Source organism: Phasianus colchicus, chromosome 5, assembly GCF_987193195.1.
Source record: "Phasianus colchicus chromosome 5, bPhaCol1.hap1.1, whole genome shotgun sequence".
Taxonomy (NCBI): Eukaryota; Metazoa; Chordata; class Aves; order Galliformes; family Phasianidae; genus Phasianus; species Phasianus colchicus.
This window is the reverse complement of record NC_143440.1, coordinates 54,129,404-54,157,334: the sequence shown is the minus strand read 5'-3', so window position 1 is coordinate 54,157,334 and position 27,931 is coordinate 54,129,404. Positions and strand designations below refer to the sequence as shown.

The window sequence follows — 27,931 nt, the reverse complement described above, 5'->3', positions numbered from 1 at the left end:
CCTCGCGGCGCGCAAGGCAGCTGTCACAGCGGGGGGCCGCGAAGCCGCGCACGGGGCAGCTCCGGCTGCAGCCCCCAGCCCCGCAGGAAGCTCCGCCGCGCGCCGGGGGCTTCCCGAGGGAGCGGGGGGGGGGCGGAGGGCCGGGCCCGAGGCGCGTAGGGAGGGGGCGCGGGCCGCCCCTGCCCCGGCGCCGCCGCCTCCGCGGCGCGATGGGAGGAGAGGGGAGCGCGGCAGGGAGCCGCCCGCCGGGCCCGGCATTGGCGCGGCGCAGCAGCGCTGGCAGCGGCGGGGCCGGGAGCCGCCGGCCGCCGAGGGGAGGGGTCCGGCTCCGTGCGGTCGCGGCGGAGCCGGCGCTGCGGCAGCAGCAGGCGCGGCGGGGCGGAAGTCCTTTGTTGCAGCGGCAGCGGCGCAGCGGCGGGAGCGGCGCGGGCAGCTCTACCCCTCGCTTCGCCTCGCCTCGCTCCGCGGTAAGTGGGGCCGTGCGGCCCTCCGCCGGAGGGGTCCGGCGCGGCGCGGCGCGGCGCGGGGGGAGCGGGCGGCAGCTCCGCCGCCGGCGGGAGGTGGGAAGTGCCGAGCGGCTCCGGCCGCGGCGTGGCCCGACCCGGCCCGGCCCGCCATAGTGGCGCTGCCAGGTAGGGGCTCCCGGCCGGCCCTCGGCCGCCGCCGTGACCTTGCGCCCGGCGGGAGGGGACGGGCCGAGCCGAGCCGAGTCGAGCCGGCGCGGGGCCGCGCGGCGCTGCGCTCCACCTGCGGGGCGGCGCGGCGCGGAGGGGCCCTGCGGAAGCGACGCGGGGCGGCGGATGCTGCGCGGGGCGGGGGGGCGAGAAGGGCACGGCGGCCGTACTTCTGCGCTCGGGGCTTGGCGTTACGTTAAAGCGCCGTGCTCACCGCGGCTCTCCGGCGCTCCGTGCCCTGCTGGGATTTTTTTTGTTCCTTTTTTTTTTTTTTTTTTTTAAGTGAAAAGTTGAGTTGCGGCAGTTTCACGCAGAGCGGAGCCGCAGTCCGCTGGGAACGCGCCGCCCCATCCCTCCCCATCCCACCCCATCCATCCCACCCGCCGGCAGCGGCCCGCGGTGCGCTCGGGGGTCGGCCGCGCACGAAAGGCAGCGGTGCCGAAGGGCTCCTTCCTCAGCGCGCCCCGCACGGAGAGGCGGCGAACAGTGGAGAGGAAGCGGTGCTGCGGGGTTGGGGCCGCGTTCCTGTGCCGCTGTGCTGTGGGAGTTGATGTAACTCCGATCCTCGACACGTCGGCGGTGGCGGGCACGGCGCTGGGCTGAATGCCGGCTTCTGCCGCTGCGTGATTTCCCCGCGCTACGGCATCGCGCGGCACGGCGCAGACTGCAGAGCCATCCGGGGCTGGAGCAGCGCCGTGTTCCGTAGGCATTTAATTACCTTAAACAAACATTCCTTTAATTAAAGGTGTTTGTTTAACATTCCTCGCTGCAGCTCTTGGAAAAACCCGCACAGCCCTCGCGAGCAGGGCTGCTGTCTTTTGCCAAATTAGAAACCAAAGCTCTCCCAGAGTAAAGCCAAGGCCGTATGGGTGCAGAGCAGTGAGCTGTGACCGTGGCACATGTGGGGCCGGAGAGCCTCGGTTGTGTGCTGCTGGTGACTTGCTCGGTGTTTGTACGGATGGGGCTGCAGCAGGGGTTGGGGAGCAGAGCTGTGGGTTGGTGCTGCATGGGAAGCTTGGCAGAGTGCTGGAAAGCCCCTTTTCCCAGGAGCAGGAAGGTTTGGGCTGCGTGGGGCAGGACCATGAGCTGAGCAGATGTTTTAGCTCTGCTGGCACACATCCTCAGTTTTGTCACGGGCACAGGAGTTGGCAGTAATTACGATGAGAGTATGCATAGCGTACTCATAGCACATGCATAGCATGGCATACTCTCCAGAGCTTACTCTGGGCTTTTAGGAGCTTTCTTACTTGGGCGTGTGAGGTTAAGTGCTTTATTCACATATGTCCATTGCTAGCAAAAGCACTGAAAGTCCAGGATCCTTTGTAGGTACTTATCTGCTGCGTGGGAAAAAAGCTGCTCGAATCTGAGATGATGAAAGTTTCCTGGTAGAAACCATAGTGCCCCATTCCTGCAGAGGCTGCAGGTGGCCCTCTCTGCACCTCTCCCAGACCTCCACTGCAGAGCCAACTGTGTGTTTGTCAAGAAGCTTTGCCCAGCGGTTGCCCCACGGTTGCTTTCTCTGCCCTGCTGCTGCCAGGGCACAGTGAGCACCACGCACCGAGTTCTGCTGCAGACACAGCTGACACGATTTGCATGAAGACCATTTATAGCTTCAAACTGGTCTGGTAATTCTGTTTTTGTTCGCCTTGGGTCATCGCAAAGCTCTCTAGAGTTAACCAGCAGTTGCCTTTTTCTATATTAAACCTACTTCATTTGATGTAGACCTTAGCAGTTTGGTTTTTTTTATGTAACACAAGTGAATTTCAAAGCATTTAGGACCAGAAGGTGTCAATGTGTAGTCTCACCCATGTATCACAAGGAACTTCATTCGTGTGTCTCCAGTGACTGATTGTTGTGGTGGCACACAGCCTGTATCAGCCAGGGATGCTTGTCTGGAAGGCACTTTTAGTTATCTGAGGGTCTTGGGAAAGGGCTGAATACCAGGACACCTCCTGAAGCTAACAAGGCGAGTCAGAGAGCCCAGGTGAAGGCTCATCAGCCAGCTGCAAGGCTTAAATCCGGTGTCAGGATGTTCTTCTATCAGTCTTTCAGACGTATCATTACCGTGTTGCTTCACCACCTTTTACAGTTGTAAAAGTGTCAGATAAACGGTGACTGTGACTTAATAGAGCAGTCCCTGGTGGATAGCAAGTTACTTAAAACACTGCATACAGCTCTCTGCAATACTTGGTACTCCATAGTGATTACCTGAACTTGGTTGAGATGGTAACTTCTAGGGCTTCAGTTCAAACTGTTTTCCTAACTTAGCTGCTCATGCTTTCCTGTCTTCTTATTCATCTTTTGAGGTGAGTGCTTTCTAAGACTGTGTGATGCCTTTTAACTAGTTATCAGTGTCTGACAATGGAAACCTGTTAAATTGTGAGGGCTGTTTCTCATTTGTGAATTCAGGTGCTGTGTCAGCGGGGAGCTCCCCAAACTGATGGGGGAGTGAATGGCTCTCACCATTGCTCCTTGCCTTTCTCTGGTTCAAACCTAGCCCAGGTAGCAGCTGAAGCTTGTTTCCATACATTGGCAACAAGGCATTTAACATCAGTTGATTCATCAGCATACACATTCTGATAGCTGAGTATCTGCGTCATGGCAGGCAGATTCACAGCTCGTGTGCCTGAAGGCAGCTAATGGAAGGACTCTGGGAGGAGGATAAATTAGAGCCGGTCCTTCCTCATCCAAGTAATGGAGCCTAATTAGACTTTCCCTGGCAGTACATGGAATTCTCCTAACTTTTAATTCACGACTGTGGGTCCTGCACTTGCAATGCAAGCTGCACCTTATCTATAGATGCTGTTGCAGTGAACAGTGTCACCTGTCCTCATGTTCTTTGCCTTTTTTTTGTGAAGTTTGTGTAAATTGAGTGCCTTCTTGGATTGTGCAGTACTATGGCAGTCTCAGTGGCTTCCTCCTGTTAATGTCGAGATAAAACTTGTTGCCTGTCAGCGACTCTGCAGTCAGCATACTAGCTGAACGCCCAGATTTCTCAGGCAGCATACAGAGCTTGGATGTGTGATGTGGGATTTTTTTCCTGAGCATCTTTATGCTGTCATTTAGGAATCCAGATTATCTGGTGTAGAATCTGGACCTACGAAGGCAAAGTAATTCTTTAGGGAGGAGAGCTCTTGGGAGCCTGCGTCAGCCTGAGATGTGGTGTGAGAATAGGATGGGGAATTTGCTTTCTGCTGCCCAAGCAGCCCATTTCTTTGGATAACTGGGCGTTGGTTCCTTGAGGTTTTTCCGTCTCGTTTTCTATTAACACCAAATTCTCCGCTCATTTATTATACTTTTGTCCAGCCTGCTCTTGGTTTCTGAAGAAAAGCAGCCAGCAACTAAGCATGTAAGCAGTCTGTTTTTGCCTGCTCAGCAGTGGAAATGCTGGGTTTTGAAAACCACCTACTAATTTTAGGAGCCGAGAGGCTCCTGAATCTTGAACCTTGTGGTACTTCTTTTTTAAAGACAGAGAAGTTAGTAAAAGAACTTCAGCAGTCTCTTAAAGCTTTAACAGGGGAAAGCTTGAAGACTTCTAAAATTTCTGAAAGAAACGTTTTAAAACTAAAAATCTGTGGGGAAAAAAGAAAAGCATTGAGTTATAGTAAGAGCCTTTTCTTTCTGGTCCTTGGCTTCTAAACAGCACGCTTGGTTTGCGTAGTAGCGTAGCTTAGCTTGTTGGTGATAATATCTGAGTAGTAATTGTACCTGAGTGCTGATTCAAAAGAAAAACACAGTGGCGTGTAGGCAGCTTGGATCCAAGCTTTGCCACGTAAAAACAAACACGTAGCCTCCACATACGTTCTGTGTTTCTTAGAGTTTAAGGAACAGACTGAAATTACCTGACTAAAGCATCTACACTTCTCAGTTTCATATCAGATGCTTTTCTAGTACATTCTTTTTCAGACCACCTCTGCATCGTTCAGTGTTGCTCAGAGCATGGCCCACTGCTGTGCTTACTGCACTAATTGGTTGTTGCTGAGGGTGGAGTGATGTAGGTGCCTGGTGGACCTCCTTGTGATGACTGAATGCTTCATAAATGCAGTGTGCTATTCAGGCAAGTGATCTCATTTCTTCTCTTTCTGAAATAGGAAGCAGAATTAGAGGGGATCAAAGACACATTTGAATGGACAAATTCCATGTGTAGGGCTTGAATTTTCCAAGATAATCAATGCTTAATACACACAGTGAGTAGCACCTGTTTGTATGAGGTACTGCTGATGGCTTCCCTGAAGGAAGAGGTTGGACATCTGAAAAAGTGCAAGCCAAAAAACCCAAAGGTTAACATGACTCGTCCTGATACTGACAGTAATGGGGTGCTGTTTTCCAAGCAGTGCTCTTTTTTTGTGAGATTTTCCCCCTCTTCTCCTTGCCTTATCCACCTCACCTCCTCCAAACCTGTGCCAGATGAGCAGAGATCTCACGTTGTGCACGAAGAGCACTGCTGCGTGGATCCATCCCCTGGACAGATCCACAAGGTGAGCCCAGTAGAGGAAGAAGCCTTTGGTAAGAGGAGGGCTGGAAGGTTACAATGTACATAACAAGTTGTTGAATGACTGCTGCACTGGAATTTAGCTTAATGAATGTCTTGTGTATGCGCTTAACTTTGAAACCTTTGGTTTCTTTTAAAAAGGATATTTTTGTTCTAATGACTGTTTTCTTTCCAAAGAAAATCTCAAAAATAGTTTGCAACGTTGAACCACCCACATGGGTGACAAATGCAAATCTCTGACATTTTAGCAATTAAAAATAACAAAATAATAGTAAAGGATCATTTTCTGAGACCTCTCTCTTGATGGAAGGACGTTTTTCAACAAACCTGTGATATTTGCTAATAGCAAAGGAACGTCAGAATTCAAAGTTCAGTTCCAGCTCTGAATGGGTGCGTGCTGTGATAGTTTTCTGCCTGTTGCCCAGCAAAAGCACATGTGCGTATCTATGCTTATATGTGTATGTGTACAAAATGTTCTTCCCTTCTGCCCTAGCACTTTGGTTCTTCCCAGTCCCTTGCTCAGGTGGTTTCACTCCCCCATGTAGATTCTAACTGCACCATCTTGTCTGCCCACGGCTGTTCCTGATGCCAGACCCCTTCTCTCAGCTCAGCCTGTCCATCCTTGCACTCCCTGAACTCTTCCCTCACCTCCCTCTTACGCTTTCTAATCTCCACTCAGTTTCACTAAGCCCACTCCTTGCTGGGAGTCACTTAGAGCCAAGCGTTGCTCCTTTCTGGCTGCCAGGGATGCTGGAATGCAGCGGCACGTCCTGTTGCAGTGAGCCCTGTCACCAGTCTGTGAGTGGAGGTGGCACACAGCAGCCAAAAGGGTTTTCATGCTGGATGGGATGGCTTGGACAGGCCCCTGTACACAAAGGAGTTGCATGAGGATGAATTGTTCTCAGCAAGGCTATGATCTGAGATTTTAGTAATGCACAGCAGTCTGAAGTGTAAACAAATCTATAATTTCTACCTTTTTCACCTCCTCCTGTTTAAGCTTAGCCAAATTCAGGCAGCTTTTTGTGTGATGACAAAGAACATCTCTAATACATGCCTCTTTCTCCCATATGAAGTCTGATTAACGTTTATATCTGATTAATGTTTATACATCAAGGGAGTTGGGAGGCAAGTGGGTGAGGCCAGGCTCTTCTTGGTGGTGCAGGGTCAGGACAAGGAGTAATGCCCCAAAACTTGAATGTAGAAGGTTCTGTACTAATGTGTGGGAGAGCACTGGAATAGGTTGCCCAGAGAGGTTGTGGAGTCTCCTATGGAGTTATTCAAAACCTGGCTGGACACCTACCTGTGTGGCCTATTGTAGGGTACCTGCTTTAGCAGCAGGGTTGGACTTCTTGATCTCTTGAGGTTCCTTCCAACCCCTGTGATTCTGTGACGTCTCTCTCCAAAGATTTTGCAAGAGAAAGTTCTTTGAATTTTAAAGAAAGAACAGTAATTTTGATCTACAAAAGCTTTCTCTTAACCTCATTTTTTAAACTGCATTCACTGATTTTTTTTTTTTCTGGAAAAAACAAGTCTGAAGCACAGAGTTCACAAGGAAATTTTTGCTGTTGCTGGTTGAAGTTTGTCAGAGTTTTAAATAGACCAACACAGGCTCTTGTAGTGGGAAGTGTTGGCAGCTGTAAATATATGGTTACACATGGCAGGTTAATACAGCATACAGAGGAAGGCTGCCAGAACTTTCATTAACATAGATAACTTCAAACGCTCTCTATTTTAATACCTGCTTGTAGTACTACTGTGATGGAGGCTGTGTACACATCTGAGCACCTTGCTGGCCTGACCAAGCTCACTCATGCTTGGGCTGGTTCTTTACAAAGCAGCAGTAGGAGAAAGGCATCACCGGTGGGTTATTTTTGCATATCAGGGCTCAAGTGCTGAAAGAGTTTTTCTGTCAAAAGAGGAAATATGTTTCACTTTTTTCAAAGAAGAAGGAAACTTAGAGAAAGTGTGTTTGTGCACCGTCACTGCAGTGACTGCCAGATCTTTCCCACAATTTTGAAATGCCCCTTTGCAGGTGTGGGCAGATATTTGTGACCTTGTGTTGCTGTTTTGCTGTTGGAAGGCATGATAGAATACTTTCTGTATGCAGAAAATAAAAATGAAAAGTGTAATCTTGTTGCTTTGTGAGGACAAGAAGGTTAACATAAGCTGTCCTGATTTCTTCCTCTAGCAGCCTTAAGCCTTTTCTTGTCCTGATGGAAGTTCACACTGAGAGGCCAATGGTATCTTAGAGTGCATCTTCTCATGTTTCTTGTTGATTTTCAGTTGTAGGGTCTGGAAGTTGAAATCAGTTCTTTGTTATTATGCAGTTGCTGGTCTGAATTCTTGATGAAATGTACTGAATTGCATTCAAGTGTCTGATTAATTACCTGAAATACAAAACACCTTAGCACTTGGGAGAATATGAAGTGCTCTTTAGGTATTACTTGATGTTGAAAGGTTTGTTATTTTTCTGAGAAATCTGAAGTTGAAGTTACCCAGAAATTAAGATAGTTCACAAGTTTCTGGAGAAAACACATGAAGCTGTTCCAGGGGTTCTTCTGTTTTCATAGTCACCCTTTTGTAAGAAAGCCATTGAGTGGATTCTATGTAACAAGCTGCATTTCTGCAGTGGACATCACTGAACCAAACTGATCAGAGAATTGTGATGTGCTTACCTTGAGTTCTGGGGCTGTAGGAATAAGCTGGGGGGAGAGGAACAGCTGCCACCCAAGTGTTAATCATGAATATAAAACCAAATCTCAAGATCCACATTGCCACATAAGGTCTTCTGTTGATAGTGGTCCTTATGAATGGCTGTAGTATTGGCAGTAGGGAATATTGCTGGGTGGTGATGAGCATTTCCTCATCTAGAGGGCTTGAATGCATTTATTTTTTTTTTCCATGACAGTCATTTGTGGAATGAAGGAGAACAGTGACTAATGTTAGGTCTGCTACTTAACAGCCCAAGCAACATCTCTGATTTGTGAATTCAGTGCTTATTGTGGAATATAATTTCTCATTTTCCAGTCACTAGGAGATAGGTGTGAGCTGGCAGGGAGCTGATGGGGAGTGGATAAGAAGAAACCAGGGAGCATTTTTGTGTATATTTTGTTTAAATTTTGGACGGTTGAAAGAACAGTGACAAATCAACCTATGCATTTAACGGAGCCATAAAATGCAGTTTATACATGTTGTTTGCTATCCTGTATCATATGTGTACAAATCTCTTACTGTTGTTTCTATTGCTTGCAGTAACCTTTTGAAGTGTGAAGGATGCTGCTTTAGGTCTTTCTTTTCAGTTTGAGCATTCTTTACCTTTTTTTTTTTTTTTTTTCTCAAACCACTCTGTCCTGCTTCCTGTTTTTTTAGCACACATTGTGTGTCAATAAAGGTTTTCCAAAGTGAGCAGGGAATAGCTTTGCTTGGTTGCAGTTTATCTTCTGTCAATTGAATGGACACCTCCTGTATACAGTGTATTTTTTCTGAATGTTTTTCTTAACATAATGTAGCACATTTTCTTCCTCCTTCCTGTTTCTCACAAGTTAGTTCTTTCATGTATAACACCTTCCAGCACTTTGCTTCAGGTGTCTGCAGTTCTTCATTGAGACTTCATCTCTCAATGCTGCCATCTCTGGCATGCTGGCCTTTAGTTCTTCATTAGTTGTTTTTTTTGGTCCAGTCTCCAATCAAAGTGTTTTGCTTATATTAAATGAAAGAGTGATTTTAAGAGGAGCTGGAGGCATGGTGTGCACCACTTCCTGCTTCTGTGCTGCCCATGTTGCACTGTGAGCCTGATGACCGTCTGCAGCGGGCTTGTATGGGACACACTGCCTGCCCTGTGCTTCTGACAGTGCACCTGAGTTGCACAGCTCCTGGTTTGCTAGGTGTCTTGCAGATAAGTTTGAGAAGATCCCCAAGTGCCATAAAGAGCAAACAGTGTAGCCTGTGTGGATACTTCACCGATGTCTCTTCTGAATTTCCTTTAGTAGGGAGGGAAAGACCAGTTTGAGCCCAGCCTTGTTGCCAGTAATGTGTTGCATCATAGGTCCTTTGGTCTGGCAGGTGAAAAAGGCAAGCTGAAACTCAGCGGTGGTTTCTTACAGTCAGCTCACCTTGTAGAGCTGTTGTCCCGGGGCTGTCTTGCAGAAGTCTGCCCTGTGAAGCTTTTGAAGTTCTGCATCCTGAATTCCTATCTGAAAAATCTTGGCTGTAGGACTTTGAGATATATTTGCTAATTTATGTTCTAGCAGTGTTGCTGTAACTGATGTTGTGGTTGTTATGTTTATTAGTTTACTGGTCTTGTAAGTCTAGTGGTGAGAACATGGGATTATGGATGTTTTCACTGGCATCAACAGTAGTTGCCAGCAAAGATGTCCAGACGGGAAATCATACCACAAACAGTGTGAGAATAGGAAGAGATCTAGAGAGGAAAAAGACGGCGGTTCCTCTCTACGCTTAAATGTATTCCACTTTCTGTGCTTACAGTTCTAACAGATGTCATCATCTTTTTGCAGGGCTATAATTGAAGTACAAGATGGCAAGAACCAGCCACAGCAACTATGTCCTTCAGCAGCTAAACAACCAAAGAGAATGGGGCTTTTTGTGTGACTGCTGCATTGCTATCGATGATATTTATTTTCAAGCACATAAAGCAGTCCTTGCTGCATGCAGCTCCTATTTTAGAATGTTTTTTATGAACCATCAACACACTACAGCCCAGCTGAATCTAAGCAACATGAAGATTAGCGCTGAGTGCTTTGATCTTATTTTACAGTTCATGTATTTAGGAAAAATTATGACCGCCCCTGCCAATTTTGAGCAATTTAAAGTGGCCATGAACTATTTACAGCTCTATAATGTACCTGAGTGTCTGGAAGATATACAGGATACAGACTCATCTAGTTTAAAATGCTCTTCTTCTGCTTCCAGCACCCAGAACAGTAAAATGATATTTGGTGTGCGAATGTATGAAGACACGCTCGCTCGAAATGGCAGCGAAACAAACAGGTGGGGCATGGAGCCGCCAAGTTCAACAGTAAATACATCCCATAACAAAGAGCCTGATGAAGAAGCTTTGCAACTCAGCAGTTTCCCTGAACAACTGTTTGATGTCTGCAAAAAAAGCACCACGTCCAAATACTCTCACACAAAAGAGCGTGTGTCTCACTCACGCCGCTTCGGAAGAAGCTTCACCTGCGACAGCTGCGGGTTTAGTTTTAGCTGTGAAAAGTTACTGGATGAGCACGTGTTGTCGTGCACCAACAGGCATTCGTACCAAAGTGCCAGGTACTACGGTGCTGAAAAAATAGACTTTAATGAAAAGGACTCTGCTTCTAAAATAATCTCTACGCAAACAGAAAAATACAAAGGGGATTCCAGCCAAGTTGTCGATGAGTCGTCTTCTCCCGTGTCCAACATTACAAGCAGGAAAAGCAGCACGGTGGCATCTGAAACGTCAGGTGAAGAAGGAAGTCGAGCTTCTGAGAGGAAGAGGATTGTCATCAAGATGGAACCAGAGGACAGTCCTGCAGAGGAGCTGAAAGATTATAATATTATCAAGGTGACAGATAAAGACTGCAACGAGTCTTCTGATAACGATGACCTAGATGATGAGCAGGAAGAGCCACTTTACAGGTACTATGTTGAGGAAGAGATGAGAGAGAAGAGAAATGCTCGGAAGACTTTAAAACCCCGTTTATCCATGGATGAGGATGAAAGGAGGTGTTTAAAGAGTCCGCGGCACCTTAACAGGAAAGCTCCCTCCGTCCAGGAAGATGTGGAGAATGCTCCCTGTGAACTTTGTGGGCTAACAATCACCGAGGAGGATTTGTCCTCTCATTATTTATCCAAACACATAGAAAATATATGTGCCTGTGGCAAGTGTGGTCAAATACTGGTCAAGGGCAAACAGTTACAGGATCATGCACAGACCTGTGGAGAACCCCAGGACCTGACCATGAATGGTATCAGAAATTCCGAGGAAAAAATGGACTTGGAAGAAAACCCTGAGGAGCAGTCGGAAATAAGGGACATGATGTTTGCAGACATGCTGGAAGACTTCAGGGACAGTCATTTCCAAATGAACAGCCTTCAAAAAAAACAGTTATATAAGCATTCTGCCTGTCCTTTCCGATGTCCTAATTGCGGGCAGCGTTTTGAAACTGAAAACCTAGTGGTTGAACATATGTCCAACTGCCTGGAGCAAGATCTGTTCAAGAATTCCATGATGGAAGAGAATGAAAGAGATCACAGACGTAAGCATTTCTGCAATCTTTGTGGGAAAGGATTTTATCAGCGTTGTCACTTGAGGGAACACTATACTGTTCATACCAAGGAAAAACAGTTTGTTTGTCAGACATGTGGGAAGCAGTTCTTAAGAGAGCGCCAGTTGCGGCTCCACAATGATATGCACAAAGGAATGGCCAGGTATGTCTGTTCCATTTGTGATCAAGGAAACTTCAGAAAACATGACCATGTACGGCATATGATATCTCACTTATCAGCTGGAGAGACTATATGCCAGGTCTGCTTTCAGATATTCCCAAATAATGAGCAACTGGAGCAGCACATGGATGTTCATCTGTATACATGTGGAGTATGTGGAGCAAAATTTAATTTGAGAAAAGATATGAGATCTCACTATAATGCCAAGCATTTGAAAAGAACATAAGCATAATCATACTGTTAAAGCATTAAGTTGGCAGCAGAGAGAACACCAAAGCAAGGCATACAGTATAGTAGACAAAAATTAAAAAAAAAAAAAAAAATTGAAAACAAGTTTTTTTTATTATTTTTTTTTTTTAAGACCCTCTTAATCATAGGTGTCTAGGCTCATTAAGTATATAGCTTCGAAAAGCTTCATGTGTTTAATTATTACATTTTCACTGTTTCCTAATATCAGTTTCTGTTCTTAATTTTATTGTTTTACTAAGTAGATATACAAATCATTATTTTTAAACTGTAGATTAAAAGCACAATGTTACCCCTTCACTGACTGCTATTAAACAGTTCTCGGATCCATGTCCATAAGATGAGTGCTTTAATATTTCCATGTGTTGTTTCTTCATGTGAAAATTTTAGATCACAGCAATTAATATGCAAGAGCATAATTGTTCATAATCCCAAAATTAATTTTCAAAATGAAAAAAACAATGCCAAGAAATAATCCTTTGCTGTCTGACTGCTGTGAGGGCAGAACCGGCTGTCCCGATGCTCAGCTTCTTGGCTTTGTTGAAATTTGCATCCCAGCGGTCAGAGCACATAGGCTTAGTTAAGCCTTGCAGAATTGGACTGGTGTTTGCAAAGGGAAAGGGAGTTACTGACTGTAATTGAGGAGTTTCCAGCAGAGTGGTCATTTTCCAGACTTGAAATTTTAGCAGAACTGTAATGGGCGCTTCTGCCGTATGACTGACATTGGCCTTTTGCTGGCTATCCTTATCCACGTGGGTCTGTATAACCTGCTTATCATAATATACAAGGAAAGACTTGCTGTGGTGGATTGCTAGGAATGCAGAATTGCTATGTGCGCTGAAGACTTCATTTCTCAGCTTAGCTGTAAATGGGTGCCTTGTTGCTTTTGTTGGGAAGTTAAAAGTGGGATGGGTTGTAGATAGTCCCATTGCTTGGGTGGGAAGGGAAGGGGGAGTATGGCTCATGTCAACCTTAGATTTTTTTGTTTCTTGTTTTCATGATACTTTCTGAATGTTCTGTTTTTCAACAAGAATATAACAAGAAAAGACTGCAGAGTTTGTTTAATAAATGTAAAGACATTTAATGCCTTTAAAGATTTCTTTCTGATTCTAGTATAGCCCTAATCTGTGTAGCTTGTCTCTTAATTTAACTCAATTTAAAAATACTGCTAAGTACCAGCTGACATCAATTCAGTGGGGCAGTTTGGCCTTGGAGAGAACAACTGGCTTTGACTCATAGGCACCAGCTGTCTAAATGTTAAGTATATGGTTTTTAATGGGGGGCAGCAGGATCCTAATATGAAATGGTAGAACTATTACAAAATAAAAGCTAGTTGTACTTTCTCCCAGCAGATCTCGCTTTACCAACCAAGGTAGTAATGTGGCCTCCTACTGAGCCATGGAGAAGGAAGTGATTTCAACCAGCTTGCGTGTCAGTGGTGGGGCTGAGAGCAGGAGCCAGGAGCTGATCCCTTGTTTCTCAGGAGTTAACGGAGTGTTGAGCTTCAAAGGACTGTTTAGATAAATTAAAACAGTTCAGAATCTCCTCTATATCTATCTATCTATATCAAACTGAGTACCAGTAGTCTTGTTTTTATTCAGTTTTGAACGTGAATCAGAATTTCTCTTGTTGGTTCAACATGCATTTCCTCTAAGACAAGGGAGTGGGGAAGGGCCCAGCCACGGGGCTGCAGGCCTGAGCTCGCTGTTGGCCCTCAGAGGCTGCTTCAGTTGCAGCGTGGGCCTACAGCATTTTGCTGGAACTGCTCAGTCTTAGGTTGTCTTGAAGGTGCTGAAGTCAGCTGGGTCCCTAACAGCACTGGGATTAAAAGTACTGCTGATGTTAATGCATTCCAGCTCTTGAGTTAATTCCAAGCTTCTCTATTACTAGAATTTTCTTACACACTTCCTATCCCAAGCTGGACTGAAGCTCACTGTGTAAGAGTTCAAAGAATAACCAGGATGGCTATTACAGCACTCTCAGTGCTGGATTCAGTGGTAGAAGGTGATTAGAAGGATCCATGCAGTATTTGACCACCTGTAGCAGTGAAGTAGATAAGCACTTACTGTGGTAGAAGGACTGGGGGCTAACACACTGCACACAATTTCTCTGACATTCAGGTTCTCACTTAAGATATCAGCTATGACTGAACTGGGAAAAGCAGCCAAGAAGACTGAGGGAGAGCTAGAGGGTGCTGGGGAGTTGACCGAAGAGCCTCGTGGTACAGGGTGAGCTGGAGGAATGGAAAGGCTCAGTGGCAGACGGGGGAGGGCAGAGGCTGGAAGGGTCAGACAGAGAGACAGAGAGACAGCCAGAATCAGAGCTGTGCAAAGGAAAGCAGAGGGGAAAACATCCCAAAGGTAGCACAGAGGGTGAGCCTGGAGGAGTGGATAAAGGCCTGTAGATGCCTGTGAGACCAGAGTGAGTGTGACTTAACTTGGCTGGGAGAGCTCTCAACCCATGTGATTAGCTCACTGTGGCACAAATTAATAGTGCAGATGGTGTTCTTGCACTAGGAGAGCATGGCACAGCAAGGAATAGTTAAAGATCTTGTTGAAAAGGAGGAGGTGACTTGTGCAAACTAAAAAATCATTTAGGAATACAGGGAAAGGCTAACAGCAATTTATAAATGCTTCTGGTCATGGTCAAGAGCCGTTCTTTAAGGTGTCTTGGTCTGAACTTGACCCAAAAGTGATTCACCAAAAGAACAACCAAAATAACTTGCTAGCATGAGTAGACCTGTCAACTACAAAGTTAAATTTAGGAATTGTGAATGGTGGTATTTATGTGAACTATCTAACTTTACAAACACTCTCCCTTTGTTTTTCAATTATAGGCTGTATTGTAGTATCCTTTCAAGGAAAGCTTGTTGTTCCTACTGAACTTGAATGAATTCTTTTTCCCATTCTTACAGAACAAAAGCGTTGCCTTGTTGTTCACAGGTCTGCATATCCAGAATAAGTCTCAAAAAGTGCATGGATTGCACTGCAGGAAAGCTTAGAGTGAATCTACTTGTATTTAATCAGAGAATAACAGAATGACTTAAATAGCCCAACAGGTGATTGGGGAGTACACAAGAACAAATCAAAGTTACGAAAGTAAAAACAAGATGCCTTGCTTGCAAGTAGATGCAGGAGAGAATGTTTATGGTAATGTGAAAGTATGCAGAGAAGAAGGGGTGGTGCCATGCTCTCGAGGACAGAATGGGACAGTGTCCATGGAGATGTGAAATGGTGGTGTTTCAGCCCTCTTGATATGAGAAAAAGTACTCTGTGTGGAAACAGAACAAAAGCACATCTGACAAAAAAACAATTGCAGTTATGATATCCTAGAAGTCCTACTGTTACTTGAAAGATAACGAAGGGGAAGCAAAAACACTTAAGTCAGAATTCTATTTCCTTTAAGAAATTTGTACTTCTTGGTAACATTAACATAGTTCCTTTCTATTCCCTTCCTGCACTGTTTGGAGATATAGCATATAAGACCCTTGAAAAACTTAAGGATCTTTAAGGTTGGACATGTATATGCATTGCATTGGACAAAGCATAGCCAGAAAGAAACAATGACACTATTTTAAAAGTGTTTTGCTATTTTTATTTTTAGAGGATCTCTCTCTGTTCTGCTTTTTTTCCTCATTTTGGCAGTGGTGTGAGTGGCAACCCTGAGAATTGTGTAGCTAACCTAGATATTAGCTTTCAGGATTATTGCAACTTAAAAAGAGAGACTTCATAAAGACCCGAAATGAGCTTTAAAACATAACAAAAGCTGTCAAGCTGCTTTTTCAGTATCAAAGGAAATATCCAAATATTTAAGTGTGTGTGTGTGTGTGTATATATGTACACTTGTAAATACTTATTGGCAACTTGCTAATTCAAAGAATATTTACATTTGTTTATAATAGTATTTAGCTACCTGATCCATGGAGGAATCTTGATTTGAATAGAATATCACAGAATTCTAAGAATTTGTACTTTTACTAGGGCACTATGCTATTTAATATATTCAGTTAATGGAGAAAATAGAATTCAGCATATATTTTTTAATTGAAAGCCTAAGGACTGTAAGTCTACTGTCCTGGAGAATCTATTGAAAAAAATACGGTTATAAAAGCAACTACTTTGCCTACACCACTGTCTTTCAACACACTAGTACCAAAACATCAGGTGTATCTCAGCTATTGCTGAGGATGTAAGTTTGTTCCTGATGGTGTCGCCTTGAGCACTGTGGGTTCCTTTCTCCCTGACACGTTGTTTCAGCTGTTGTATCACTTGTGTTCTGCCTTCTCCCTTGTCAAAAGACACGTCTATGTGGGTTAACAATGAACAGGGTCAAACGACAAACTTTTTGTTTCCCTGGGGGGTTATTTTTTGTCTGGATCAGTTCACCCTTGCAGTTCCCTCTCTATCTCAATAGAAATGGTGGCACGAGGGGAGAAATGAGTGGCTGGGGGGAGGAAGGGCTCATTTGCCTACATGAGTTATGTTAGAACTCAAAGCATGGCCAAAGCAGGGGGGTTACAGCTTGATGATCCTTGGGGTCCCTTCCACGCCATTCTATGATTCTGAGCTGCTTAACTAAGTCTCTGCCTCTCCCCAGCATCTTCGTGGAAGCTGTATTCGTAATTCCTCTCCTATTTCCCGATAAGGAAAAAAGGCAACCCAGCCTCTTACATACAGATGAGACACATCTATGCTATCTGCCCTCTTTATGAGAATTGGAAACCTTCCTGTGCTCAACTCACCCCACAAATATGCTCTAGAGCTTTCTTCGTCTTTCTTGAAATAGACGCCGCAGCGCTCAGTGCTGGGTTAGTGCGGTTGGCCCAAGGCCAGCAATGAGCTGGGCCCCTCGGCCAGCCGAGCGCTGGGACCTGCTCCCACTTCCCTCTGCTCTCTGTGCCCTGCAGCTCCAGATATGCTGCCACAGCTGGGCACGGCTAACACTGCCCTGTTGCTTTCCCTTCTCCCTATGTGCATTCTTGTATTTTCTGGTAACAGGAGACAGCCCTGTTCTGCTCTAATGCTGAAAGCTCAGGAGCAAAGTAGAGTGAAGGGGATAGTGGCAGTATCTGCTAATATCCCCGCGTGCCTGCTTCTGAGTCATAGATGCTTCCTAATCTGAAAGAGTTAAAAAGCAAGTATTCCGACCTCCCCAATTCTTAATTGGTATGAAGCTTGTTACAGACCTACAAGATGAAGCATGACTGATGTGACTGTATAAAAGTTTCCTGAAAGCTAGAAGTTAGGGACATGTTTTTAAAAGTGGACATTTTTGTAGTTCTCAGTAGCTATAAACCAGTTTTCTGCATTTTTGTCCAATTTGGAAAAAACTCCTGAATTATTCTTGCATTGCATTCTTAAGAAATGTTTGTAGGTTGAGGTTTTGAAGGGCAAGATGCCAGAAAACCAGGACATCTTAATTGTGCCTTCTACCACTATTTTACAGAGTTGCTTCTAGGATTCTGGAATTCGTTGTGATTTTATTTTTTCATGAAGAAAGACAAATCCTAATTTGTAACAACGGGGCAGCAGAGCACATGACTCAGGAGTCAGCTTGCCATTACTATAAATGTTCAGCCTCAAGACAAACAGAGCCCATGTTCCTTTCTGTACACTAAAATGACCACTGCTAGCTTTACAAGAGAGATGCTATCAGATCATTCTTTGGGTTGTTTTTGCCCCTAAATATCTTTTTTTTGTTTGTTTGTTTGTTTAAATTGTCATTGCAAAACAGTATTATGCTTCATTTAAAGGCACTGTTTCTAGTTGCTTTCCCTATAAGTAGTTCAGTATGTGTATTTGAAGTTTCTTAATGTATGCAGAGGAATGTACTATGATTAGCAACTAGTCAGAGGCCAGGTTTTGACTGCTCTTTTTTGTTTCTTTTTTGTGTAGCTGGCATGCTGCCCCTCATTTCCAGAACCTTGAATTTCAGAAGTGTTCAATGTCTTTGATTCTCTTGCAAGTCACAAGATAGCTCTGTTGTGCACTGTGGTTGCGTGCCCCATGTTAATGATCTTACTCTAAAATATGCATCTGTCTCATGATGGGTACAAGTTTAACTTCCACCATTCAGAGAAGACAAACAGGTTTAATCTTTTCCTGTGCCTTCTGGCCTGCTAAAACTGTAGTAAATTTTTCTGCAGCTATAACCACAGAAACAATGCTGCTTCTAGCATTTCCTGTGGGAGAAAATATTTAGCCCTTTTATTGCTGTTCAAGAATTTTCCTCTCAATGACTAACTGCTGATGCTGGTATTGTGTTCACTCATACTGTGATTTGTATCAGTGAGATTTTGGGGAGGTTTATATTTTTTGGAAATGAGACACCCAACGATAAGTGTGCCTTGTGGTTCTGTAGACATCCCAAGAATCCTGACAGGGAATGAGAAGCATCAAAGGCCTCAAAGTCCTCCAAGTTGTGTGGACAGCAGGAACTCTACTGGGGGAATCCAGGGCTGTGCAAATCTTTGTTTTCCTAGCCTGTCTGTGAGGCACAGCGCCGTCAGTGTCAATGCACTGCCAAAGTCTCTGCAGCAGAACTATTGCCAACAAGAAGAATGCTAGAATCAGTCTTTCCTCATTGCTGTCCCCTTTTTCCCCCATCACAAGGTTGCTATTTTTAAAAGCCATCCTTTTGGATTTTCTGTTTATACAAAGTAGAAGCACTGAGAGATGAAATCTAGAATCTCTCTCCTTTGGGAGAAGGAAAGATACAGTAGCATTGTAGGAGGGAATACAGGGTAGGATCCCTGGGAACTGATGAAGAAGTTGTCTTAGTATCCTCCCACAGTCCAGGAGGGAGCTCAGATCTCTGATATGCATTGCTATCAGGTAGATTAAACCTCATTTTTGTACATTTATCTATGCTGTTTTGAAGCACAAGCACCAGCCACAGCCTGAGTGCCTGGGAGCATGAGGATAAGCCCCACCTAATCTGCTTTCAGGTAGGGTTGTGTTTCACTTAAATTCAGCCAGCTTTTGCAGACATTGTCAATTCTGCTACAGAGACAGAGCTCCTGATGAACTGTAACTTAAAAACTGAAAAATATGTCAATTAAGACATCATAAATATCTCAGTAATTATTACTAATCTTTCTGCTTTATTTTGCTGTGCAAACGAATAGTTAAATAGTTCAAAGGCAGTTTTCTTTGGAAAATGTTTATTTGATTGAGTTCAGTGTGGCTTAGACCCCAAATAAAAATACTAATTTCAAACAGAGCACTACTATAAAAGTAGAAATAGTCTGTGGCCTTCTAGACCTCACAAACTATGTTGGTTTGTTACACAGAGTCAAAACAAAGATGTCCCTTAAAACACATACACATTAACTCAGTGTCTTTCATACACCACAAGCTTTTATCTCAGATCTGCTTTTCTCTCTAGTTAGAGCTGTGCCAAAATCCCTGAGATCCTGGATGAATTACAAACTACTCAGCAAAAAAGCAAATATAGTACGAATGGACCATTCAGCTTAGATTATTAGAGAACAGACTTAGAGAGCTACTGCTCCTATTTACTAAATTTACAGTGCTACGTACTTTGGATTTCACAGCAACTCTTGTCTTCCCTTCTAGATTTGAGAAAGTAGGTTGAGGAAGAACGCTGTGAATGCTTCTCTTTTCATAGTTTTTTTCTTCCATGTCCTTAGCTGGCTGAATCTTCAGATTTCTAATATATATGCTAAGCATTAAAAAAGCACTGCTAGTTCATGATGAGATAGGCCAAGTTCAACCACTTAATCTGACAGTCAAACCCATGCAGATGCAAGTAGTACAGGAACTTGGTATCATGCCAAATCTGGAGAGTTACCTTTGATCTGTCTCCAGATTCCCCTTTATTTGTAAACATCTAGCTAATCACAGACTTCCTCTGACTTTTATGAAGTGGAAGAAACGGCATCCTTTGTAATATCTATGAAGTATTTTAGCTTTGCAGATGTTCATGGATCTGTGCGATGGGAGGGATGAGCTCCATCTGGCGGCTAACATAAAACACGCACATTTCTATTTAAGCTCGATCGTTTCTGCAGTTCAGCTGAGTTTATTGTGTGAAGATTATAGAAGCAGATCCTCTGTGCATTCCTAAAACTGCTTCTATTTTTAGGGTTGGCAGAATTTTTTAGAGTCTGGAAGGAGGGCACAACATTTTACCTCTAATCTAGCTCACTGTGGGCTGCAAGCTATTACCAGTGCCAACAGCACTTCGGTATTCACAGCTCTACGTACAGCACACGGCCACAGTTGGCACTGATTTACCATATTTTTGCAGTTCCATCAGAAAAAAATGTGATTTAATATTCATGGGCATCTCACCTTTCCATGCTCAGAGGTGGTACCACACAGCATTGAGGGAAGCAGTGTGAAGAATCTCAGTCATGTCACATGAGCTGTGTATGCTCTACAAGCAGCAGAAATATTTGACTGTAAAATACAGGGTAGCATCTAAATAAATACTGATATTAAACATTTATATTAATTAAACATTGATATTAAACATTGATATTGCCTGGGGGGAAATCTTTTATTAATTTATAAACAAAAAGATGCATTTTGTGACCTTAGAGCTAGTCGGGTAAGTGTTACTTTGAGATAATAGCATCAGTCCAATGTATTCCCCTCCAAGATTCAAAGAGTGTATTAGCTGACTGCCCTAAAAGAAGCTAGCAGTTTGCCTAAAGGTGTGCTAGGAAATTCAGCCCTGAGCTGGCCTTCAGGATGCTCCAGTACGTGTACAGGGCTGATAAACCTGGCTTCACTTCCAGCCAGAAAGCCTTTCCTGCTCTGCAGCACAGATGCAACCACTTGGTCCAATGCTGCTACAGTGCATGTAGAAATATCAAGTGTAAATTAGCCAGCAGTTATGTGAAAGTGGGACAGTCGTATATTTGTGCAATGTGATTTCCATAGGCAGAGAAAGAAGCCAGTGTACCATGAAAAAAAAGTCTCAGAGGATTGTCTTTAGAAGCTGCATCCATGTGTTTCCAATGTCTTAACTGTTCCTATCGGATACAAAGCTGCTCACATTTGTCATGTTAGTGTGGTCCAAAGAGACATGAATTGCAAACATTTATATCATTCAGCTGCATTATACCTAAAATAATAATTCTGGGGGAGATAAAGTAAATATATAATAATCACCTCTGAGTTTGGCAAGTAAAATCAACAGAAACGAGTGAAGGGGCAAATATGAAGCAGTGAGAAGTATTGCAGAGTGGTGGGTGTTCCAAGCTAGGAGAAGTTCAGGCTGAAGGGAAATAATACTTATGTAATTTTTGAGCATCCACTAAGCCAAGCCGTAAACCACTGCTGGAAAGTTACACATACCGTAGCAAAAATAACCTCAGAGGCTACAGAACTGAAGGTTTTCTTCAACAAGTCTTTAGCTGTTTTGAAAATGAAAGGTAAAGGAGGAAGAAACAAATGAAAAGTTTCTGAAACAAGACCAGAACATTGTTTAAGGTTGTATTTTGCTGGGGTAGAGGTTGAAGGAAAGGAACCATAGAGCTTTTAAAGAGTTCCCTTCTGTGGTGGGTGTTCTCAATATAACTGGAGATAGTATTTAGGGCAAAACCACACCACGGTGAGGTGGGAGGGACCACATCATGCTAGCAAATATAGTACTAGAGTGTGGGCTTCTGACTTTTAATATTTTTCTTGCATTTCTTTTCTGCATGGCAGTAGTGAAATAGGGACTTCTAAGCTTCTGAACAACTGAGAGAACCAGGTTTGAAGAAGACATGAGGAAGAACTGTCGGCAAAAGATTTCATAAAAACTCAGAACCACGTGTGCCAGATCTGAATTGGCACCACCTTTGCTTTTTTGACATACTGCAGCAGTCGCAAAAGACACCAAAGCAGTCATATTAGAACACTCACTAATTGTTTTGGACTCTTCTCTGTATTACAAAATTTACTTCCTTGTGACTATTATTTACACCTGTCAAAAACAAATTTGAAGTCTCTTTCATGGAGCAGACAGCCAAAAGAGGCAGATGCCAGGCATTAAGGGCTGCGCTGAAATGAGCTTGCAGGATCTGCTATTCATATGCTGCCGTGCTGCTTTTATGAAACGAGGCTTATTAGAGTTTCTGTTAAAAACTGTTTAGACTTTTTAGCTTTCAAGTTAAAAGTATGTGCTTATGAACTAAAATTCACGCGTTTCTCAGACAGTTACAATGCTAAGCTAACGAGTGTTAGAAGAGAGGGAAAAAATGTTTTAGTCTGGAGTACAAAGTGGAAAAAAAACCAAAACTTTAAAACTGAGCACAAAGGGTCTCTGAGGAAGGAAAGGATGGTGAGAAAGATCCAGCTGACCTGACTCCCTTTGCTGCCATGATCATCATATGCAAGCTGAAGAGGACCTTCCCTGGAGCTCAGTGCTTATATGTGGAGAGTAAAGAAATGGTGCTGTGGATGTGAAAAATTGTGACCAACAAGGAGATGAGTAAACATGCAATAATCTTCACAGGGCACAGTGTGCACCATGTTCTGGATCTGTACCTTGAAAAGGTGGTTTGAAGAAGAGAATCAGGCATTCATGTTCAGATTTGAGTAATTTAGCAACCCAAAATTTTCCACCTAAATTAATGGGAAGCAAACAAGCAAACAAAAGAAAACGATGCAGTAAATGTTCAAAAATAGGGCCAACATGGCTTAAAAAATAGTAATTTCTTTTGCTTCTCCAGACAACTGGAGCAGATTGATTCATGTAAGCAGACTAAACATGCTGATCTATATTCTGCTGTAGTTATGCATCTTACTAATTCTACTTATGACTATAAGAGGATGTTTTATTGTTTAGTATAACTGTTATCTCAGTAAGAATCTGTCTGCAATTTCATTTATAATTGGCATTATTATCATTACTGTTGTTATGAAGTATGTAAAATATTGTCTGTATTGCAGCTTGTACAGGGCATGTGTCTGTGCTTGCTTTCCTCTTTTTGAGTTTATAAAGTTGCTATACAAATGGAAGAAAAGATGTTCAGGTATCTTTGAATGTTGTTCCTTAATTTGATTTCAGAGCCCCAAACCTTTCAGCCTTTAGGTATTTAAGGAATCAGCCATATTAACACAAAACATCTCAAAAGTAAATACATGGATTTTGAGTCTACAGCACAGGACTGGAATACTGACACTGCTGCCCCAGTAGTGGTGCTAGAGCAATGGGGAGGACAGTGAATATCCAGAAAATGCAAGATACCACTGGGGACTCCTGAGGGAGAAGGCTTGTTATAGATGGGAAATGTAATAGAAAATGTGATGTCCTTTCCACAGAGAGCAGGAAGCACCCTCACAGTAGGACTACTGCAAAGCAGAGAAGAGAAGGGAAATATGTTTCTAGTATCACCTAAAGATAGGCCTTGAGCTATTTAACTTTTTTTTTTGTTTTTTAAGCAGAGGACATCTAGAACAGGCTCTGACTGTTCTGTAACTTAGCAATTATTTGTAGTCTATGTAGAGTATTAGTGGAGACATGTCAGGTTAATTTTCATCATCTTTAAAGCTTAATCTATGCCTCGATACAGTATCTTTAATAAAATGTTATTATGAGTCTGCTTATTATTTTTATTTAATTCCATCTTACAGCTGAGTTAATAACAGTTCCAGCAACAGGGTGAAGTTCCAGTTGCCATCAGCTTCATCTGCTCCTGCATTTTTCCCATTCAGCTAATAAGAATGACAGTATCGAAAACTGAGATGAGTAAGAATCCCATAACACAAGAGAAATTCACAGCACTGCTGTAGCTCAGTTATCTTCAAAACTCTTCACGCTAAGCAACTAAGCATCTAACTGTATTAGAAAGATATATCAAATTCTGTCAACCTGTGAGTATGAATTACTGTGCTTTCATTATACCGTTTTCCTTGTTTAAGACTTAACATCATTTCCCAGCGTTACAGTTACTGCTAGTAATTACAGTCTGATAAATGCCTTTAACAGCTCTTCTAGCCAAAATTCTTTGTTTTCATTCACTAAGCACCTGTACCACACACGTATCCTTTTTATATATTCAAACAAGATGAAGTGGAGTTGGTCTTTAAGTATACTAGAAGATATTAGAATTTGAAATAATCTTAGCAAGGTGCAGATACAATGTGAAAACATATGATGCTATTTAGTAGGAGTAAGTGCAATTTGGAATTACTAGTAAGTAAAAGAACAGCTGCTTAATTTCCACTGAAAAGAATATATATGTTATTTTGGATCAAGTTCTGAAAACCACTGCAAGATCATGCTGTTGCAAACAAAGGTGCAAATTATGATGTCAAAACAGGAGTATAATGTGCTCCTGCAGAACTGCTAAGGCATGAGTGAGTGATGTCTCCTGTTTTGATTACGGCCCTTGAAAATGAAGATACAAGTTGCATGCAGAGAACCCAGGAGAAAGCAATGTGAATGTTAAGAAAGCACTGCCTCTGAGGGCAGACTGAATGATTTTAGGCCACCTTACAGAAGAGATGTTGAAGGGAAAACAAAATATTTTCATATCTGTAAAAGCAGTGGGCAAAGAAACAATAGAATAGCATTCTCTCATATCCACAATCAATAGGAATAAAAATGATTGGTTTAAACTGCAAGAAAAGAGACTTCAGACACAAAAAGGCAGACTAAATAACCTGTTGAGGTCATTTTCTGATCTGATTCTACGATTCCTTGCAAACTAGCTGCTTTAAAGTCCTTTATTATTGCCAGTAAGGTACCACTGTCTGTTAGAAAAGGTGGCTGCAGTTATAAAAAGTAGCGTAGAATGGAATGCCTAAATTGCACAACGCAGCAGTTGATGTAGTTAGCATTAGTGATACCACCCTCAGCTTTTCATCGTTCCTCAGCAAACTTTCAGAAGTATATGTAAGAGTGCCTTAAAACCACTTAATTTTAAAATAATTATTCCTTGAAACTCCAAGGGCTGGTTTAATCAGTGTTACAAATTTTCTTGATTTTGTTGAGTCTCATCAATCTGATACAGCCCTGTTATAGTTGTGATGTGGTGTAATCAGCTACTTTATTTCTTAAATTGGGGGGGAAGGTGGGGGGGGAGGGGGGGAGGGAAGCAAACCTCTAAAAGTTACACAGACAATCCTAAAAGTATCATCTGAAAACGTGCCAAAGATTAAAAAGCCCAAAGGTGAATAAAGTCACGTGTTTTTTAAGCTCATAATTTTAAACTTGATTTCTAATTTTGGACTTGGGATTTTGGAACTTCTGGTTTGGCAGTACTGCATTACTGTGCCCTATATGCTGCTGTTCTAAATATTTCCAAATGACTGCTCCCACATTTGTATAATTTGCAGAAAACATGTTATACCGACTTGCAGATTTTATTTTTCATGAGAAAAAAAAATGTATTTAAGAGAAAACATGAATTGTGGTTGTCTTTCAAATAAAAGAGCATCTACATGCAAAAAGTCAAAGTATCCAAATACAAAATAACTCAAAAAGTTACATGGTTCCCCCCACATAGACTACTGTTTTTAACACAATAGATAAACCTTGTCAGAAAAATCTGTTGTCATTTCAAACACTGCTGGTTCTTGTCTGCATTCCAATTACCTTCGTAGATTCAAAAATAGAAATGAGATTAAAAAGTTGCAGTGATGAAAGGGCAGTATGATCAAGTATTATTTGTTCTTGGAACAATTGTTGCTTAGATTTTTCTGTGCTGGGTGATATATTGTAAAATAATTCACTTATGCCAGTACAGTCTGTATGCCAGTACAGTCTGATTTATGCTATTTTCTGAATAGTTTTGCAAATGGCTAATAATCTCCAGAATTTAAGATCTAAGATGTTCTGATCATCAGACCTTAACTCCTGTATATGACAGGCCAACATGCTTTAACTTTATTATCTTTATGAACCAAGCAGCTGATGTCTGATTAAACAGTAACTTGTGTTCAATCTTATTTTTATACTATATTGCCTTATGAAATATATGGAAAAAAAAAATCTTCCTGTTATCAAGATAAGGATATGGGCTGAGTGCTCAGTTCCGTTCCAGATAGTGAGCTCTTGCTTCACAGAAGTCTAAATATCATCTCCAGCTCCATCTGGGTGATGCAATGGAGAATAGCCTACAGCATATTGCATAACTGCCAAGCAGGAGACAGGTATATGGTCAATCCTAAACACAAATAAGTGCATCAGAAAGGGGCCTGTGTACTTCCAGAGATACTGTCTGGATGTTCTGGGAAATATGGCTTACAGATTCAGGACGGGGAATCCAGCAGAAGTTTCTTTAAAGGAAAAATCAGACTGGTGTCCTCAGCATAAAACTCACTCTCTAATTTCTGAACCAGTCTGTTTGGCTCACCTGTAACATGACTGCATATGAAGCAACATAAAAGAAAATCCTCTGGCTCTTCCCATATGAGAAGATGACTGTAGAGATGAGTTGGTGCACAAATTGTGCTGCTAGTCTTAAGAGAAGTGCTGACAAAAAGCAGGCTTGTAATAGCTTTGCTGAGAAGAGAGAATAAGTCTAATGAGGTTCTAGAGGCTGTTCTCTCTAGTTAAGACTGGACTTTCTCTAAGGACATCTGTAAGAGATGAGCAATGATGACAAAATCACATCAATTTTTGGTTGGAAACAAAAGTTTAAAAAGCAGCTTAGACCTGTAGGTGTTGTTATACAAGAAGAAAACAGCAGCTGTGTGCTCAGCTGAAAAAGAAATACTTCTGCAGGGGGCTAAATTAAGTATTTGGTAGCCTGAGTCCACAGATCTTTTGATTTTTCCTGATATTGTCCATGATTGCCCATGATTTACACTATTAGCATTAAAATGGTATGCTCATGCACTCCTCCAAGACATTTTCCCCACATTTACTACAGTGAAACTCCAATTAAAATTTTAAAATACATAGGTGATAATAAGGTAAGCAGTAATTCAATCACTATGAGCAGCACTTTAGTGGGTTATCAGCACATCTGGGTATCTACACAACTACAGCTGGGATGTATTAGTGATTGGACAAAGGGAACCATCAGCCCAAACAGGTTTTGTCTGGAGCTGTTGTGCCTGGGCTGATAAAATATGATTAAAAGCTTTTGGTCAAATTCAAGAAATCTCATTTCTGAATCTGTTTGATTACAAATACATTTAAATGAGATATCAAATTAATTTTGATACAAAGCCTGCTAATTATGCTAACCAATATTTTTGTGTTATTTCCTGGTTCATTTGTTCTCTCCATTTCTTTTTATACATACCTTTTTGAGGCAAGAATCCTCTTTTTGCTCTGAAATAACAGTGTCTGAGTTGTACTGCATCTACCAAAACAGGGTTCTCATGCATCACCAGTGTTCCTAAGGATAACTCTCAGAAAGATACCAATAATGACATCTATTTTTCACCTGAAGCTGAGTTTATCAGCCAACTCTCTTTGTATTGCTTCGACACTTTTCTCTGCTCCCTAAGATACAATCAACTGAATGAAGTAGTAGGGAATTGCAGGAAGAGATAGTTTAGTGGTGAATCAGTCACTGGTTTGACTACAAGAGAAATCGACACCCTTCCCATCCAAGAAATATGCATATAGGATGTACAGAGAAGCTCCTGCTGGAGACTGACAGCTTCCATTTTCCATTGATTTCTTCTGGATTTCTCCACGGTCAAAACCCCTGTACTAAAAAGGACTGGGACCTGTGCAAGAATAATAGTTATCTAAGTACATTTGTTATTTAGCATCAGAAATTGAAGCCCTTCTATCCCCAAAATACACACACACATGCTACGTAAAAGAAGTGGAAACTTCATGTCAGATAAAAAAGCTTTGGAAAACACACTAATTGAAGCAAGGCTGTTTTTGAAAGTATGTAATAACTACAAGGGCATAAATCATCCTGGTAAGAACTGTAACCTTTTCTACGAGGGCTGCTACAACAAAATGCTAAAGGCTGGGGACAAAATTAACCAAAGATGACTTAAACGGTGCATTTAATCCTTTCACATAACACAGAAAGTCTGTCTAGCAGACTTTTAGCTGCACTTTCAACATGGCTATCCACGAGGGGAAGAGGGATCTCAGAGTGCTATTTTGCTGTCTGCTATAACTGGAATGTTTTGAAGTG

The 27,931-nt window shown here is 42.6% G+C and overlaps 1 protein-coding gene across 7 annotated transcripts; it reads left to right on the top strand.

Moving 5' to 3' along the window:
- The first annotated feature begins 284 nt into the window (after window positions 1–284).
- ZBTB1 (zinc finger and BTB domain containing 1) lies at window positions 285–24,877 on the top strand. Of its 7 annotated transcripts, none has more exons than XM_090141771.1 (3): window positions 285–467; window positions 9,681–11,420; window positions 23,448–24,877. In XM_090141771.1, the coding sequence occupies exons 2-3, from the start codon at window positions 9,701–9,703 to the stop codon at window positions 23,477–23,479; spliced, it is 1,752 nt and encodes a 583-aa protein (XP_089997897.1). In that variant the 5' UTR covers window positions 285–467; window positions 9,681–9,700; the 3' UTR covers window positions 23,480–24,877. The 7 variants fall into 7 exon arrangements, with proteins under 7 accessions (XP_089997897.1, XP_089997896.1, XP_089997895.1 ...); XM_090141770.1 differs by having other exon boundaries at window positions 9,681–11,592; window positions 23,448–23,466; XM_090141769.1 differs by lacking the exon at window positions 23,448–24,877 and adding an exon at window positions 21,537–23,411 and having other exon boundaries at window positions 9,681–11,592.
- Window positions 24,878–27,931: the final 3,054 nt, after the last annotated feature.

Coding starts and splice junctions, on each gene's coding strand:
- ZBTB1 (XM_031605578.2), top strand. CDS start 9,701: ATGGCAAGAACCAGCCACAGCAACTATGTCCTTCAGCAGCTAAACAAC.